Genomic DNA, 16,463 nt, shown 5'->3' with positions numbered 1-16,463 from the left:
CAGATAGCTCGAGTCAATAAACACTCACCTAGGTCCAAGTCGAGAGTGCCCTTGGGTATCTTGTAGACCTTCGATACTTTTGATTTTGCCAACGAGCAGCGTGTCATAGTGAAACTGCCCTTCATACCACGCAATGAAGATGCATCCGGCGCAGATCTTCGTCGTGGCCGCACTGCCATTTGCGGCATCCCAGATCATCTCAACTGGTTCAACTCTTCTTCTGAATGGGATCCCATACTTCATTAGCCCCCACGTCGCTGCAAACATCTCCCTCCAATCGGATGTTCCTGCAGGTATCGATGGTGTCTTCGATTTCGTTCCGGTCGCCGTCCTGCCAACGGCACCTGCGAGCCAAGCAGATAATATTTCCGACATCTTCACTGCTTGGACCGAGACCGACGACGTATTCCAGTCTGGGTTTACACAGCTTCTCCTCAACGGAACAATTGACGCGGAGACCTCGACAGCTGAAGCCATTCATACTGCTGGTGAAACACCTTCGACAGTGGTCAGCTTTACATCGAGTTCCAACGTGCCGAAGGGGCCATACTTCCTGCGAAAAGCCACCGGAGACCTACATAAAGCGTACCGGCTTTATGACGATACCGCCGGTGCGTTCACCGAAGCCTTGCTATACAACAACGATGGCACCTTTCAAGTCTTGCCAGCCAAGATCCCCGGTTCAGCTACCTTCACCATCGGTGTGCCTTCGCGCTTGTATTACGAGCCTTCAGATTCCAAGCCCCTAGCTGGCGTCCGCATTGCCGTGAAGGACATTTTTTCGCTGGCCGGAGCCAAACAGTCGAACGGGAACCGCGCATGGTACCATTTATACCCGGCGAACAACGTCACTGGAACGGCCATCTCAAGGCTTATCGAAGCCGGCGCTATCATTGTGGGCACACAGAAGCTCTCCCAGTTTGCAACGAGCGAGGTTGCTACTGTTGACTGGGTTGACTACCATTCTCCCTTCAACCCTAGGGGAGATGGCTATCAAGACCCGTCCTCTTCGAGCTCCGGTGCAGGTGCTTCTGTTGGTTCCTACAGCTGGCTTGATGCTGCTGTCGGAACTGACACGGGTGGCAGCATCCGCAGTCCCGCAGGAGTGAACGGCGTATTCGGCAACAGAGCATCGCACGGTGCCGTGAGCTCCGATCATATCATGCCGCTGTCAGAGCCTCTTGATACTGTCGGCTTCCTTGTTCGGGACCCGAAGCTGTGGGACAAACTCCAGGCTGTAACCTATGGCTCCAACTACACCTCTCTGGCGACATTGCAGCCGAAGTATCCGACCAAGATCATGACTGTGTCATACCCGAACTCCAGCACCGAAGCAGGCGTGCTTCTGAACAACTTCGCGGCTGCTCTGGCCAAGTTTGTGGGTGGCAACGTGGGCACCCTGAATGTGGCCCAGCAATGGGGCATGCGCGAAACGAACCCTAACGCCGATCTCAACTTCACCGAGACTTTCAACATTACCTACCCAGTGCTCACTGGCAAGGGTCAGGACGATGCGGTGGTCCAGCCGTTCTACGCAGACTATGCGAAGCAATTCGACGGACGTCGGCCTTTCATCAACCCATCCCCGCTAGCGCGATGGGCCTGGGCTGCCAACTACTCTTGGGATGAGGCCATGCAGAACAAGACAATGTTCATGGACTGGTTCAACGATCAGATCCTACCTCCAGTCAATGACAGCCTGCAATGCTCGTCCGGCCTCATTTTATATGCTGGTAAGACAGGAACGCAGTCACCGAGGAATCGGTACGACATAGCCCTCCCAGCGCCTTTTACTGGGTTCTCGGCGGCCCGAATGTCTGTCTTTTCGGGATGTCCGGACTTGATCTATCCAGTGGGTGAGGTCTCTAGCTTCAGCGCTCTTACCAATCACGATGAGAAGCTGCCGGTGGCTGTGGGAATACTGGCGGCGAAGGGCTGTGATGGACTTTTGAGCCGGCTGGCAATCGATCTGGTGAATGAAGGTATCTTGAAAGTGCCGGAGGCTGGCGGTACTCTTAGTGGTGGCCAAATTCTTGTGTAGATAAGTTGAATATTTATTTCGCCATTCCCAATTATGATCTAGACAGCGCATCTCTAGAAAAAGCACGGTCTAGCAAATTCAAAAATTCAAAATGAGCGAGCCTGTGACGTTGATCATCCCAGCGTGTCACTTGCTGCAGAACTTCATGGGTTGAATCATAATCTCATTACGTCTGCAGAATTAGAAGCGCATCGGTGGCTATTTAGATTACCCTGGAACTTCATCGCTGATTTTCCCCTTGTAAGGTTCCTCCGAATTATAACTTTTCATCCGCTACTTCTTGAACCTTCCCATCTTGACGCACACATGTGGTCTACTGCATGTTGATCCATCGTCCCATCCACTGTTGGTTCAGCTGCTTGGCCTCGTCGACCAAACCAATCTCAAGCAAGAGTTGAACAGCACCACGAACGGCGGAGTAAAGTGAGGAGCTAATCCATGCGTGAGTGGGCGCGGTGTGCTCGCCGAGAACAATGACGTTCGACTCAGTCTGGTGGTATGACGGGATGTACAACGCGTGCTGAGCCACATCCGGGCGTGTCCAGGCCGTGGCGATGAAAGGCTCGTCCAACCAGCACAACCGCTCGTAGGTGCCCGTGTACAGGTTCCGAACGTGCTCGCCATGGAGTGAAGCAATGGCGTCGAGGACCATTCCCACGTGCTGCTCCTCGCTGAGGCTGGCGAAGCGGCTGCTCCAGTCACCTCCGCGGTAGTGCAGAATGAGACCCGGACGTCCCGACTCGTTGTGTCCATAGACTGGGTAGTAGAGAGCGCCGACAGCTGCATCAGGAGGCGTGGAGTATCCGCCAAAGATAGGACGGTCACCCTTCTCCCAGAAGCGTTCGCTGAAGAGCAGGCCAACTTTGCAGGCGTCCTTGAAGCGAACACCGCGTTCAGCCATGGCTCGCGAGAGGGTGGGTGAGAAGGATGGTAGGCGCATCATCCGCGTCATGGTGAAAGGAACTGCGAGCATGGTGTAATCGTAGGTCTTGCTCTGCTCAGCCGTCGGCTTCGTCTGCGTTCTGTTGGCATCAACATCGACCCAAGAGATCTTCGTGCCTGTGACCGCGTTCTGATCATCCTTGACAGCCTCAATCGCCCGAACCTGGCGGTTCAGGACGAGACGATCTTGAACGTGTGGCAGGATTGCGTCCGAGAAGCGGCTGAAGCCGCCATCGACGCACCGCCATTCCGTCTCGCCCAAAGAACCCTTGCTGCCATCCTGTGCCAGGTTGGAGTTGTGATACATCTCATCCCAGAAGACGTCGTAATCAGTGGCGCCGTGGATGGCATCCACCACCTCAGCACTCGCGTTCCAGACGTTGCGCATCATGCTCTGCTGGCTGACGTCGTCAAGCCCACTCTTCATAGTTCGGCCATGTACTCTCCATGCGTCCTTCTGGATCTCTCTGACTGTATCTTCGTTGAGCAGAATGTTGCTCATCTTTGCCTTGATGTCCTTGTACTCCTGCGTATCCATCGGTGCCGGTTTGCCAAGGCTGGAGTTTGCGGCAATCTCGGCGCGCGTGGGGATGCTTCCGTCGGGATGTCTCCCGGTGCCTAGTGCCAGCAACTCATTGGGCGAGTGCTGGATCCAGGGGATGAAACTGATGTTCAGGTCGGGCTGGCTGCCTTGGTTCATCTCATTGAGCCAATCTGCCAACTGAAATGTCATGGCATGGTCGGAGTACTCAAGTGTCGCATTGTCGCTCTTGTACTTGATCTTGTAGGGAAGACGCATGGGGCCCATTTCCGCCCATTCTTGGGTGCCTCCAACATAGATAGTCCGCAGACGTCCACCGATTTGGTGACTAGCCTCGAGGATCTCCCAGTTGTGTACGCCAACGCTATCGAGCATGAGAGCCGTGGCTAGGCCAGTGATGCCCGCGCCAACGATAGCAATGGTGGTGTTCTTGGCTTGTTCGACATCTTGAGGTCCCGTGGCATTGATGGCGGCTACTTCTTCGAACCAGGCGCCGAGGGCGTCAAAGTCCTTCAGTAATGGCCGCTGAGAGTCGGCTGCTGCAAAGCTAGAGCCAGCATACAGGGCGGCCAGTAGGATTGAGCCTGTGCGAGGAATCATCTTTGGGAAATGAATGAACCGATGGATCGTGAGTTGCGATGTTTCCGTGAGCACAGTTTGCTTCGCCACGGGGACCTCAAAGACTTGGAGGAAAGACGATGATGAATCTTTCCATCCGGAATCGGAGCCCAATTGCTTATATCTCCACGATGATGTCGTGGAAATGGAGCCATCTACAGGCTTTTTGGTCGCGCTATTGATACAACTACCGAATTGACGACATTGGCCATAAAGGTTTCGCTTTGCAGCTGCATCCCGAGCTCGAAATTACCTCCGAATCCGAGTCGGACATGCAATGTGACTGAGTGATTAAACTGATCGCGCACGCTAGTCGTTGAGTTCCATGAGGTGATTGTTGAAGACAACCTTGATGCCACGATCTTGCCGCGGATCTGCAGTACTGGTGAATACTTACAGACGAGGTACTTGCGTTGGCCCACTCTGGTGTTCAAATGACTGGGGGTGCGTTGCATTGCATGTTCTACGCAGGGAATGCCTTTGAATTCGGTCGCATTATGTAAACGACTCGGATAGTCGGACAGGGCAGTTCGGCGATACCACAAGGCGTGTGTTTAAACCACCACACCGTACACCGTGGGGACCGAATTCAAGCTTGTGGTCCGCGGAGTGCATTAAGCCGATGGAGCACATCGCGGCTAAAAAGCTTATCAATCTAATCATAAATTAACAAGGGTCTTGTGTCGGCAAGTTTAGCACAGTGATGGTTTCCGAGCATTTTTGTCACGAATCAAGGCCGTGGTGTTGCTGCAGCATCAGCGTCGATCTTACTGGTCAGTGATGTGGCAGCCGGTGGGATATGGCTTCATGTTCAGCTGAGGTACCAGAGACCAAACGTATTCTTTCAGCCTGCCCCTCCCCCAACACACGTGGACGCAACGTACTTCGGCAATTTTGTAGATTTTCAAGTCAAGCCCATTCTATCGCTAATAATGAGCTTTGGTACAAATTTGCCCGCTGAGTCGAAAAACTCAACACAACTCCGCCCTACTCCAAAAGTCTTAACCAGCCTCCTATCGCCGAAGCCCTCCTTCCGACGATCCTGGTCATTGTTGAAAATGTAGCTCAACGTTGTTCAATCTCGCCGATCACGGAGACTTCTCTGCGGCGTCAGCGTTTTCTTTCAGTTGTGCCTGATGACCCTCCTCTTTCAACTTGTGATCGTCGGGGCGGGACAAGTCAATGTGTGGCATCAAGAACCATGCTACGAAGAATGCTGCTGCTGCTAAGCCAGAACCAAGCTCGAAAATGACCTTGAAAGACTTCTGGTACGCGGGAGCGAGAACGGCTCTGATACGTTGCGCATCTTCATCAGAAAGCGACGATATGTACTGCTGTGGGTTGCTGAGAAGCGAATCGCGTTGTTCCACACCCAGATCTAGACCATTGACCGAGCTCTTGACGATGTTGTTCCTTGGAATTGTCAGTATATGGTGTCATCGAACGGGCTGTGTACGCCTCTGGGAAGGTGACAAACAAAATTGTGCCGCAGATGGCAAGCCCAAATGTAGCCCCCAAGTTCCTCACAAAGCTATCCCACCTGTGTCAGTATCACCAGTACATCTTCATCTCAGAGCGGAGGGATGACATACTTGCGGAATGATGTGACAACGGCCATGTCCTTTCTTGGAACGCTCGCCTGGATGGCAACCAGAGCTCTGCCGAGGACCGCGTCAGTAAACAGCATAGTGATCGGGCGAAGCACCGATGCTTACGGCTGAAGGGTGTTTCCCACACCCACACCAATAAGCAGGGAATAGCCGATCTGCTTTCCTAGACCAGAAGTCTCGTCGAGGGTGGACATGAGGCCTAGACCGACCGACCAGCAGAGCCACCCGAACAAGATGCACTCGCGATAACGTCCCACCCAGTGGACTATGAGTCCGGAGAGGGTACTACTCGCAGTCTGCACGAGGGTGATGGGAAGCAGCATGACACTGGATCTAGTCGCCCCATAGTTGTAGACAAGCTGGTAGAAGGTGGGAATATAGTAGACCTGAACGACAAAGTTCCATCCGTTAATGGCCATGGTGATGCATGCCCCGATGGTCATGCGAGCGCGAAAAATGTCCACTGTGGAATTCGAAGGAATAAATGTCAATCCTATAGGCGTGTTCAGGGGGAATATGGGATCTTACGAGGTACGAGCGGGTATCTCGGCCCCTTCCACTGCCACAAGACAAAGACGACGCAGATGAAGGACCCCACGAGGAGAGTAGTAAGGACAGCTGCAGAAGCCCAGGGGTACTCGCCACCACCCCAAGTCAAACCAAGCATCAAGCTGGTGGTGCCAGCCAATGCAAGCAAGATGCCTACGAAATCGATGGCTCGTGTCTTCCTACATAGGGACGCCGGTGGTCAGCTTGAGTGCGACTTCACGAGGGGCTTCAACCGAGCGGAGCTCCGCTCAGATTTCCTTTCACGTCAGCCACTGACAGGAGACGACTTACACTTTCCAGTCCCCAGTGACCTTCCTGAGTGGCATGAAAAACAGGGCGCATACTGCAGACAGTGCCGCCAGGGGCAGATTGAGGCGAAAGATCCAGCGCCATGAGTCGCCGCCTTTGGAGGAAAGGGTGCCGCCGATGACGGGACCTATTCCGTTAGCTAGTGCAGTGACGGCGCCCTGAAGGAACCGAGGTGTTAGTAGGAGGGTCGCCTGTGCAGGGGAGGGGGGTGTGGATGTTCATCTGTTCTGAAGAAAAGATATCTGATCAAATCTGATACCGTAGCGGGGAAGGGAGGCTGGGGTGGAAGTGGAATCGTGACCGGAGGAACTTGCCAGAATACCCTGGTATTTCCCTCTCTCGCGCAAAGGGACAACATCGCTGACGATCATCTGGGCAACTGTCATGAGTCCGCCACCGCCCAGACCCGTAAAACAACGGAAAATGATGAGTTGGGTAGCCGTCTGCGCGAGAGAAGATGCCAGCGACCCGAGGCCGAAGATGGCTAGTCCGACCATTAGGATCACCTTACGCGACCATATGTCCGAGAGGCGGCCGTACAAGAGCTGCCCAACTGTGGATGTGCTATGCGGACGCATCAATCAGCGAGAGTTATCGTCAACCGATCAAAACGTACATGAAGTAACCATTAGCGAGCCAGGATAGCTGTTGTCCTGCATGAAGGTAATTGCCAACAATAGACAAGCTAGCTGCCAGGGTGGTCTGGTCCATGAGCGCTACCAGGTCCACGCTGGCGCATGCCAGGAAAATCTTTTCTTGTGAGCATTTGTCGCGAGAGCAAACAGGGGAATAAAGTCGAACACTCTGAGGCGGGGCAACCTACCGTGATAACCTTGACCTTCGACACGTAATTTGTCTGCTCGTTGAATGTGTGCGCCTCTGGCTTTTTGTCTGTAGACGTTGGCGATTCCATCACAGTCTCCGGCGTCTGGGAGCTCTCGGGGGTGTTGGTAATGATGCCCCCAGCCTCCCGAGGGCTGCTGTCAGCTGGATTAGGTTTCTCGTTCATAGCTAGAAAGTAAAGGCGTAGGACGTGCAAATTCGGGTTTCCAACAAAGATGCGGTAGAAGCTGGAGTCTATTCTTTCGCTCACTACCTAGATGCTGCCTTTACACGATATCTGGGACCAAATTATACCCCGAAGAACTTCAAGGGACGAACGTGAAGTTCTGTAGACAGCTTGAAATGACGTGGCAGATCATTGAAAAGGTCTTGGCGGACCCTTGGTAGACTAGCAGTGTAGAATTTCGCCGTAGCATGCACAGCGTCACGGTCAATATCAGTGGAACGTCAAAAGTATTTGCTAATGATGTTGCGCTGAGCTTGCCGAATTTTCCTTTTTTGAGTTTAATGAAGAGCTTTACCGCTATTCATCGATTTCGCTGTCATGGTCGGACCTTGTTCCACGCGGCATGTGTCGTGAGAGTGGGGGTGCCTGCTGCGACTTTGCCTCCATCGCCAGGGACGCCGCTCAACGGCGCGTGTTCATGAAGGTCTTTGCCTTATAATTGCACACCCTGATATTTTAGTAGGTCGATGGGACGGGCCTTCTGTGGTTATGCAGACCATCATGCAGAACAAGCAATAGCAGGTCGCACTCGGCGAAGAGAGGATCCCTTCGGTGTTATCGGACATGGCCGCCACAGCGTTCATAGGTCACAGGGGGGCGGCGGAATGTCAATTCGGGACTGGGGTATGCAGTTCAGGACCCATTCGATCACAACCCTTTCGTGTATGGAAAGCTTCATCATGAACTTCCCACAGGTAACAGGTTCTTAGTTGAGTCATGTTTGATCCATTGAGCCATTTGTTTTGTGTGATCGGTTTCTGTCGGCGAGAATCACTCGTAGCTTCTCGTACCCCTGCCACGCGCGATTGACAAGTGTAGAGTGTGGTGAAGACGTGATGTAATTCCATTGGGCATGTAAGCGGACGTATCCTTCAGGCGTATCGTCCGTGGTTATGCTTAATTGTCTGTGGTCTAGCTGAGAACATGCAATAATATCAAGGGCAGTCGCTTCACTTTGAAGGTTTGAGATCGGTTGTCCTGAGCGCAACGTTCTTCCACAGGAGCAAAAGATTATTGTCTATCATTTCTGCAGCTGAATGCTTCCGAACTCTACATTCCTCGACATAATCCCCCAACAACACGTTTTTTTCTTATTATCACAACTTCGAGATGCCGGCACGAAACAATCTCAACGTTTATAAGGGCCCTGACTCTGTCAAGGATTACTTCAATCCTGACAAGGCACCACCATTGCCGCTTGTGGAGCTTCCTGACGCCCTCAATCCATACCGACAAGATGGCATCCGTATCTACGCCAAGATGATGACTATGCACCCTGCAAACAATGTCAAAGCTATGCCAGGTAATTATGTCGGAATGATATTAGGGGAAATCGAATCTGAATTGCTGATGTCTGATTCAACCAAAGCCCTCAATCTTCTTGAGCACGGGGTTGCTCCCGACAAGACCAAAACCGTCGTTGAATACAGCTCTGGTTCAACTGTCATTTCCATGGCTTTGATGTCCCGCGTTCTCTACGACTTAGGAGATGTGCATGCCTTCCTGAGCAATAAGACGACATCGGCAAAGTTGAAACTGATGCAGTTCTTTGGTCTTAAACTGTAAGTGGGGCCGTTCTCTAGCTTGATTGAATGGTTCCCGGTAAGACATAACTTTGCTCACTATGGCCTTGCAACAGTACCTTATTCGGCGGTCCTTCCCAACCGGAACCGAACGACGAGCGTGGCGGGATTCGAGCGGCATACCGCTGGGCACAGGAATCCGAATCTGTTGTCAACCCCGACCAATACAACAACGATCTGGTGAGATATCTTGTCAAGCGTTATGGGCGTGTTACAGCTACTGATCGAGCCAACAAGAACTGGAAATCTCATATGCGATGGACAGGCCCGCAGATTCTGGAACAATTGCCCGAAATTAGCCTGATCTGCGCAGGAATGGGAACCTCTGGTACGTCTTGTCTTCAAAGACTTTCAGCTTCTTTTGAAGATTGCGGCTTTAACACTCTTGTGCACAGGTACAATGTCAGGACTAGGCACCTTTTTCAAGGAGAACAGCCCGTCTGTTTTCCGTTTGGGGTAAGAAATTCAACGGATCAGCTTCGCAGTGATTTCTAACAGCATCCGCAGCGTGTGTACAGCTGCAGGCGACAGAGTTCCAGGGCCACGGTCCCTGGCTCTCCTGGCTCCTGTTAATTTCCCCTGGAAGTCAGCTGTCGACCACATTGAGGAGGTCGCATCCCACCCCTCATTCTCGCTTTCTTTGGAGCTGTGCCGCAACGGAATTGTCTGCGGTCCCTCGTCCGGATTCAACCTCCAAGGACTTTTCCAGCTCATCGAGAAAAGAAAGCAGAGTGGGAAATTGAATGAGCTTGCAGGGCAAGACGGTCAAATTCACTGCGTCTTTTTGTGTTGCGATCTCCCGTACCAATACATGGACGAATATTTTGACAAATTAGACTCCGAGCAGTTCCCTCCGATCAGAAACTCAGTAAGTTGTTGATGTTCATTGTCCCTGTGGTACGGTGCATCTCGCTAATTACGGGGCGCTTAGGAATTGAGTGGTGTTGACCTCTACCGATACGACTCGGCCTGGGAAAAGGACCCTCTGGTGGCCCTCAACGACTTTTACCACCTAGACAAGATCCTGACTAGGGATCTTCTTTTCTTCGTGTCCAAGAGACGGTCAGATGAGCGACAAGGCTGGGAGAAGATTGTAGCCCCGTCACCAGACACCATTGTGGTTGACTTGCGTCAACCTGAGGACTTCGACCAGTTTAGTCTCCCGGGGTCTGTCAGCTTTCCGCTCATCGAGGCGGGTACTCCAAGCCCATTCTCAGATCCAAAGGTCTTGGCATCGCTTTGGCGAGAGCTCGAGGCCAAGCTTAGCTCCGAGAATGAAGACATCTGCTCTCAGCTCCGCGACAAGCGTTCGCTCATCATTTGCTACGATGGAGACTCTGCTCGCGTTGCCACCAGTGTTTTGCGAGCCAAGGGGTACGCTGCAGACAGTATGAACGGCGGGATTCGGGCTATGCGTGAGGTGGGCTTGCAGCTGGAGGACCCCTGTGGGCAGCCGCTCTCTCAAGGTTACCAGGGGCAGTCCGTGGGCTCTGTCACCCACTAGTCAATGTGAGGTGAGAGCTATGCGAGCGAATAATGCTACATTAGGAGCCTTTTAGTGATTATTCATGCATCAAGACTGGGTAGTTCTTTTGTCACTAGTGCTGTGCCTCTTCCAACTGAAGGAAATATGTTTCTTCTGGTCACCGACGATGGAGCCGTGCTCGGATGATATGACCAGATCGAAACCTGAGTTGACTCCTATTTCCATGTCAGCGTCTAAGGGAACACGGCGATCGAGACCGCCGATTCGCGTCGTAAAGCAAGGGCAAACCTGAGGGGAGTGGGAAATGTGTGTAAGAGGTGAAGTTGGTGGGCACCGGTCAAAAGGGTTCTCGAATAAGATTTGAACGCTAAGAGTTTCCAAGACATGCCAATAACGGATGCTTACTATTAAGCATACGGATGTGGGGATGCGCCGTTTTTGTGGAATATCCTGGGGGAGTGGTGGGGGGGTGAGTTGCGTGCTCAACAGCCAATGGCCCAAGTCTGTTGAATCTTATCACTGTGAATGAAATGCATCTTATCAATCAATGAATCTGATTACAAAATGTCCGCACGATCGACTTGGGATCATCAAGGCGCTCGCAGTGTTGTGGTGCGGCCAGTGAATGTGCAGGTTCAAGATACTTGCATGTACATCGCCTGTAAGTAACGTCGCAGTCGCCGCCCATCCGGGTAGCGTAGCACCCTGGTCCAACAGAGCCTTTCAGCTCGGCCGAAGAAATTTGCCTCGGTGGCCGAGCTTTCGTCTAAGATGATGAGGACGCAGCTCTACCACCTCACCACCCTGCCACAGGAGCTGATCCGACGCCTTCCTAATTAGACAGTCATATTATAGTTCATGGTTCATCTGATAGAAAATTTGCAAGGAGAGAACTCGTTCCAACATATTCTTCTATCCACACACCATAGTGACAATTCAGGAGGACGGACAGGCATGTTGACGACGGCTGGCCAATGTCCAAAGAACATGGGATGTGTGTAATGAACTGCTCTGCCCATTCCAAAAGATTTGCCCCAATACCCACTGGGTACTCAGACAAGAAGCGCTTATATCAAGAACGTCATGTAGTCTAGCTCTCCGGGTACTCACGGTCCATTCATTCACTTTCACTCCATCGCTTATCCTGTTTGTTGATTCGCATCTTCACCATGGCAGCCCATGCCACCGAGAAGACAGACCCTACCCTTCCAACGGAGGTCTCTCCGGCGGAGGGTGACTTACACGTCCAGCCCAGGGCCGCCCCTATTGATGGCGAGGCCGCCGCCGAGATCCCCGGATATGACCACCAGCGCATGAAAGATCGCAGTCTCCTGTCTTATGAAGAGGAAAAGAAGTTGTTGCGCCGTGTCGATTGGCACCTCATGGTGCTATGCGCTCTCATTTTCATGGTTAAAAATGTCGATGCGAACAATGTGAGTCTTAGAAGCCAATGGTTCCGATTCGACGAGTGTTGCTGAAGCTAGAGGCTTATTCGGCTTAGGCTGCGCACGCGCGCACCATGAATCGTGGAACACCCCGGAACATCCTCACTGAACTGAAGATGACTGGCGACGACTACAACTTCGTCAGCACATTGTATTATGTACGTCACCTCAAGAGCTGTTGCTTTTCATGATCCTAATCTAACTAACTTACTAGATACCGTTCATTATTTTCGAGATCCCATCCAACCTGATTATGAAGAAAATGCTCCCATCGAGGTTCCAGGCGCGAATCATAGTAATTACTACGACCCCTTTGAAGACTAATGAGCTAAGTCAGCATGCGTAGGTAACTTGGGGCATCACTCTGGCATGCCATGCCGCGGTCAAATCAAAGGAGGGACTCTGGGTCGCTCGCTTCTTCCTCGGTCTCGTGAGTAGCTTCTCTGAGCTATGCCTCTTGCGAAACTAATTGTTTGAAGTGCGAAGCTGGAATGTTCCCTGGTATCATTCTGCAATTGACATACTGGTACCGTGCTGATGAGATGACCATTCGGCTTTTGATCTTCTGTAAGTGACGACCTCTATGACCGATTCTTCTCCGACACCGACTGATGTGTCTTGCCTACAGACTCTTTCGAATTCTTCGCAAATGTCGTCAGTGCTGTTCTGGCGTTCGCATTTGATGGTATTTCCGGGCGATATGGCTTGTCTGGTTGGCAGTGGTCAGTCAACACCCCATCGCGGTCGCGACAATTGCAGAACTAACCCGAGTTTGTAGGTTCTTCTTGGTCGAGGGTGTAATCACCATTGCCTTCGGAGCGTCACTTTGGTGGATCTTCCCTGACTGTAAGATAACCCGTTGTCACTACCAACAGAGACAACAAGAACAAAGGCTAACGAAGAACCCACAGTTCCCGAGCAAGCTTCATGGCTTACCGATACCGAAAAGAGGTTCCTGCAAGCTCGACTTCCTGCAAACTCTCCCCGATCAAGTGAGGCGCACTTCAACACTCGCGAGATCTTGGAAAGTTTGAAGGACCAGAGACTCTGGTGGTTCACACTGGTCTGGGCAACGAAGACTGTTGGAGGCTCGGGTCTTTCCTTCTACCTACCCACCATCGTTGCTGACCTGGGACTTGCGTAAGTTATCTCCCTCCGCCCTACCCGAAGGCAGAGACATCACAGAAAACTCACATCTCCCCCAGCTCGATTGCCGAAAGCCAACTTCTCACGATCCCCTCTGCTGTTCTACCTATCTTCTGCATCATCCTCAGCAGCTGGTTGACGGATAGGAAGGGTGTGCCATATCCTGTCGTAGCACTCTTTTACCTGGTGGCCACACTGGCGTGCTATGCTGTCATGTACACATATCCGAACAACGGAGGTGTTTACGCTGCGACGGTCATTGCTGCCTCTGCCTCGAATGCTTGGTTCTCAACCATGTGGCCATGGCGTCTTCAGACCACCTCCAAGGCGACAGGATCAGCGTTTGCCATCGCGTTCTCCAACTCACTCGGCCAAATCGGAACGCTCATCGGACCCCAGCTCTTCCGATCCGCATACGCACCTAAGTACTCAACTCCGTTTGGTGTCGCAATGGGAATGAGTGGACTTTGCATTGTGGCGACTGCCTGGACATGGTGGATTACCCGGGAGACAGAGCGGCAGACCAGGCATCTGAAGAAGATGAAGATCGCTGCTGGTAAGAGGAACGAAGTGGTCTATGACGATGTCAACATCGACGCCGACTTTAAGACCAAGTCGAAGGCATAGACATATCTTAGTGTCTGCTCATAACGTCTTTGATAGCCTAACGAAAAGACATCGATATGCAGCCTGTCTTCTGAGGGACCCATCACATACGGGTCATCAACTTCAGGCTGCATACTTATCTTAGAGTAATTTGAAAGCTTGCAGATTTGGATGCCGTTTATGGCTCAACTCCATGGATGCTTTGTCAATCCATTCTTCGCATTCTGTTATTACCCGTAGTTATACGTACCTTGTTCAGCCAGTGCTTAGGTTTGCCGTTAAGTTGATAGTCAAGGGAAACATGAACCTTCGCCTTGAGGTTATCTAGCGCCACCCGGATGCCGTCATGGCTATTTGCAACCAAGGTCATTGCTCAGATCTGTCGAATGATCAATCTTATCATGTGAGAGTCTGGATGCAACCAATTTTCACACATGAACTGCTGTCTATGAACACCCAGCATTCTCCATTCCCCATAGCCGACTCCTTGAATCCATCTCTGCCGCCTGGCAAAAATCAAAATCCTATCTCTTAACTAGCACTAATGTCAAACATTGACATACATATAGTATCCAAGCGGTAATAGATGAAGCAGCTGGCGTCGGACTTTTGTATTCAAGTAGCATGAATTCTTCACCTTCATCCCAGATCTTCCATCCCAATCAATATCCCTGTCATGTGAACGTCTCAATTTCCTGTGGGGTGCAGATAAACCTGGCTACGACCGCCTTTAATTCACAATCGGCTTCATCCACAGCAAACTTATCCCCGCCATTCATATTATTATTCAAATGAACGAAAGGAGCAGGTTGCAAATGAAAGGTGGTGAAGTTTCCATAGGGCTAAGATGCATATCGTATCGCTGTTCTTCGCTTGAGTGGTCTCCTCGCCCCCACTAGCTTTGAGCCCTTGGGTCGGTTCGTTGAAATCACTGATGCACGTGGCCTGCGATGAAACAGGAAACTGCCACCATGGGGTTGCCATCGTGGTATCGAACCTGCATGCGTACCCTACTCGGGGCATTTAACCGGTTTCGCGTGGTGCGGGAAGCGACGATGACGCCAACAGGCCGCATCTCCCAACACTATCCTGACATGTCAAAGTTGGGCTCTTATAGATGGAATTGTGATGTTTGACACGCTCATGAAGCTGCGTAAGGACCATGCCTACCGATGGATTGGAAGCGAGATCATAATTTCCCGAGTGTCACCCTCCGGCTGGATGCTTGCTCGCCTGGTCTAGACCACTTCCCCCTTTCCTCATCGATCATGATGACCAATATGGCTTCGCATTTTCATTTATGTGCGTGTTTTACGTGTTGGCTGGGAGTTCACTATCCGAACAAGAAGTTCGCGAGGCTTTGAGGTGCATTTGACTGCTACGCTTTTTCAACATCTACCCGAAGATGCTCCCTCACGCCCGTCGCGCCCTGCACATAGATTTTCGTTGATTCCCATGTCACTGTTACTTGCTCTCGATGGATTTTGGGACAAGATGTCATTCTCTCTATTGGTGCCCATTGGAAACCAGCATGAACAAGATAAGACTTGCGTGCAGGTGTTGAGTGAGAAAGTTTCCACTTTAAACACAAAGCTTTTGACCCCGATATCCGTATGGCGAGCTGCAGACAACGTTAACAACCACCATTCAACACTGTCGGAAAATTGAGAGACTTGGTTTTCGCCGCAGGATCGCGAACGAAGAACTTCTGAAATTAATTTTCGAGACTAGACACGCACTGCGAACCAGAAGCGATTACATTCCTCCGGGTCCTCGCGCTTGATTCCGGAATCAAGCGACTGAAAAAAAGGTTTACCGAGGTAGGCGCCGATCAACATCCTGTTTTTCCTTTTTCTTGAGTGAAAAACTCCACATCCCACTCCTAGACAGCCGAGGTATTCGTGATTGCAGGGGTTATGGTTATGGTTGTTGGTGTCATCAACACGATGGTTGGCTACGAGCAGGGGCTCAGAATCTGGATTCCTGACATCGTTTCCGAGACGCCACTAGTAGACCCGCTACACTAGCTTCATCGCTTTTCGGCCACTGCGTGTCGTCATTGTACAAGTAAAATCGGAGTTGCCTCTATGCCTCTGCCCTCGGCAACAACCGCGACTTCAGCATGACCCATTTAGCTTGCGTCTGTTCATCAGCTGCTGATCAACACGGCTCCCTCAGCAATCAGCAGTCTAGTTCTTCAAACCCCGCATTGGACGTTCGCGCCTGGAGTCACGCTCATCTATCCAAGTCTGGCAACGGCGGGTAGTGTGAGATTCTCATTCGGCCGGTAATCGGATTAGTGGCTAAAGCCACATGGCTTGCTTCCGGGCTCCGGCTGAGAGGGAAAAGTGACTAGGCTGATCAATTGCGGGTGAGACCGAAGTTCAAGAGGCGCACTCGGGCCATCAGAAGGCACAATGCCATAACCGCATGTCTTGAGCAATACTTCTCTTGTGCGAATCTGAGCCTAAAATTCCAACTGTCAAGCCTGCAGAAGCGGTCCTATCGGCCCTATCTT

At 51.6% G+C, this 16,463-nt stretch overlaps 5 protein-coding genes across 5 annotated transcripts; 3 read left to right on the top strand and 2 right to left on the bottom strand.

Annotated features, from left to right (window-relative positions):
* Positions 1-133: 133 nt before the first annotated feature.
* AMI1-4 (Amidase 1) lies at positions 134-2,041 on the top strand (the record flags this gene model as incomplete). The annotated part of the gene is made up of 1 exon (XM_037323212.1): positions 134-2,041. The coding sequence occupies one exon, from the start codon at positions 134-136 to the stop codon at positions 2,039-2,041; it is 1,908 nt and encodes a 635-aa protein (XP_037178406.1).
* Positions 2,042-2,354: 313 nt separating this feature from the next.
* On the bottom strand, positions 2,355-4,124 carry lox-2 (L-amino-acid oxidase; the record flags this gene model as incomplete). Its single annotated transcript, XM_037323211.1, has 1 exon — positions 2,355-4,124. One exon carries the CDS (start codon positions 4,122-4,124, stop codon positions 2,355-2,357), a length of 1,770 nt encoding a protein of 589 aa, XP_037178411.1.
* Positions 4,125-5,230: 1,106 nt separating this feature from the next.
* Positions 5,231-7,619, bottom strand: FUS6-9 (Efflux pump FUS6; the record flags this gene model as incomplete). Its single annotated transcript, XM_037323210.1, has 9 exons — positions 5,231-5,555; positions 5,620-5,682; positions 5,735-5,800; positions 5,858-6,215; positions 6,281-6,480; positions 6,593-6,737; positions 6,870-7,174; positions 7,227-7,360; positions 7,434-7,619. The coding sequence occupies 9 exons, from the start codon at positions 7,617-7,619 to the stop codon at positions 5,231-5,233; spliced, it is 1,782 nt and encodes a 593-aa protein (XP_037178412.1).
* A 1,170-nt stretch (positions 7,620-8,789) lies between these two features.
* Positions 8,790-10,766, top strand: cysK-1 (Cysteine synthase; the record flags this gene model as incomplete). The annotated part of the gene is made up of 6 exons (XM_037323209.1): positions 8,790-8,982; positions 9,049-9,241; positions 9,319-9,590; positions 9,658-9,718; positions 9,770-10,130; positions 10,194-10,766. The coding sequence occupies 6 exons, from the start codon at positions 8,790-8,792 to the stop codon at positions 10,764-10,766; spliced, it is 1,653 nt and encodes a 550-aa protein (XP_037178409.1).
* Positions 10,767-11,917: 1,151 nt separating this feature from the next.
* On the top strand, positions 11,918-13,966 carry prlL-26 (MFS transporter prlL; the record flags this gene model as incomplete). The annotated part of the gene is made up of 9 exons (XM_037323208.1): positions 11,918-12,181; positions 12,250-12,351; positions 12,408-12,488; positions 12,540-12,623; positions 12,673-12,760; positions 12,822-12,915; positions 12,972-13,039; positions 13,105-13,333; positions 13,399-13,966. The coding sequence occupies 9 exons, from the start codon at positions 11,918-11,920 to the stop codon at positions 13,964-13,966; spliced, it is 1,578 nt and encodes a 525-aa protein (XP_037178410.1).
* Positions 13,967-16,463: the final 2,497 nt, after the last annotated feature.

This window comes from Colletotrichum aenigma (assembly GCF_013390185.1).
Source record: "Colletotrichum aenigma strain Cg56 chromosome Unknown KSG_Cg56_contig05, whole genome shotgun sequence".
NCBI classification, from domain to species: Eukaryota; Fungi; Ascomycota; class Sordariomycetes; order Glomerellales; family Glomerellaceae; genus Colletotrichum; species Colletotrichum aenigma.
The sequence above is the reverse complement of the archived record's forward strand: the minus strand, read 5'-3'. Positions and strand labels throughout refer to the sequence as shown.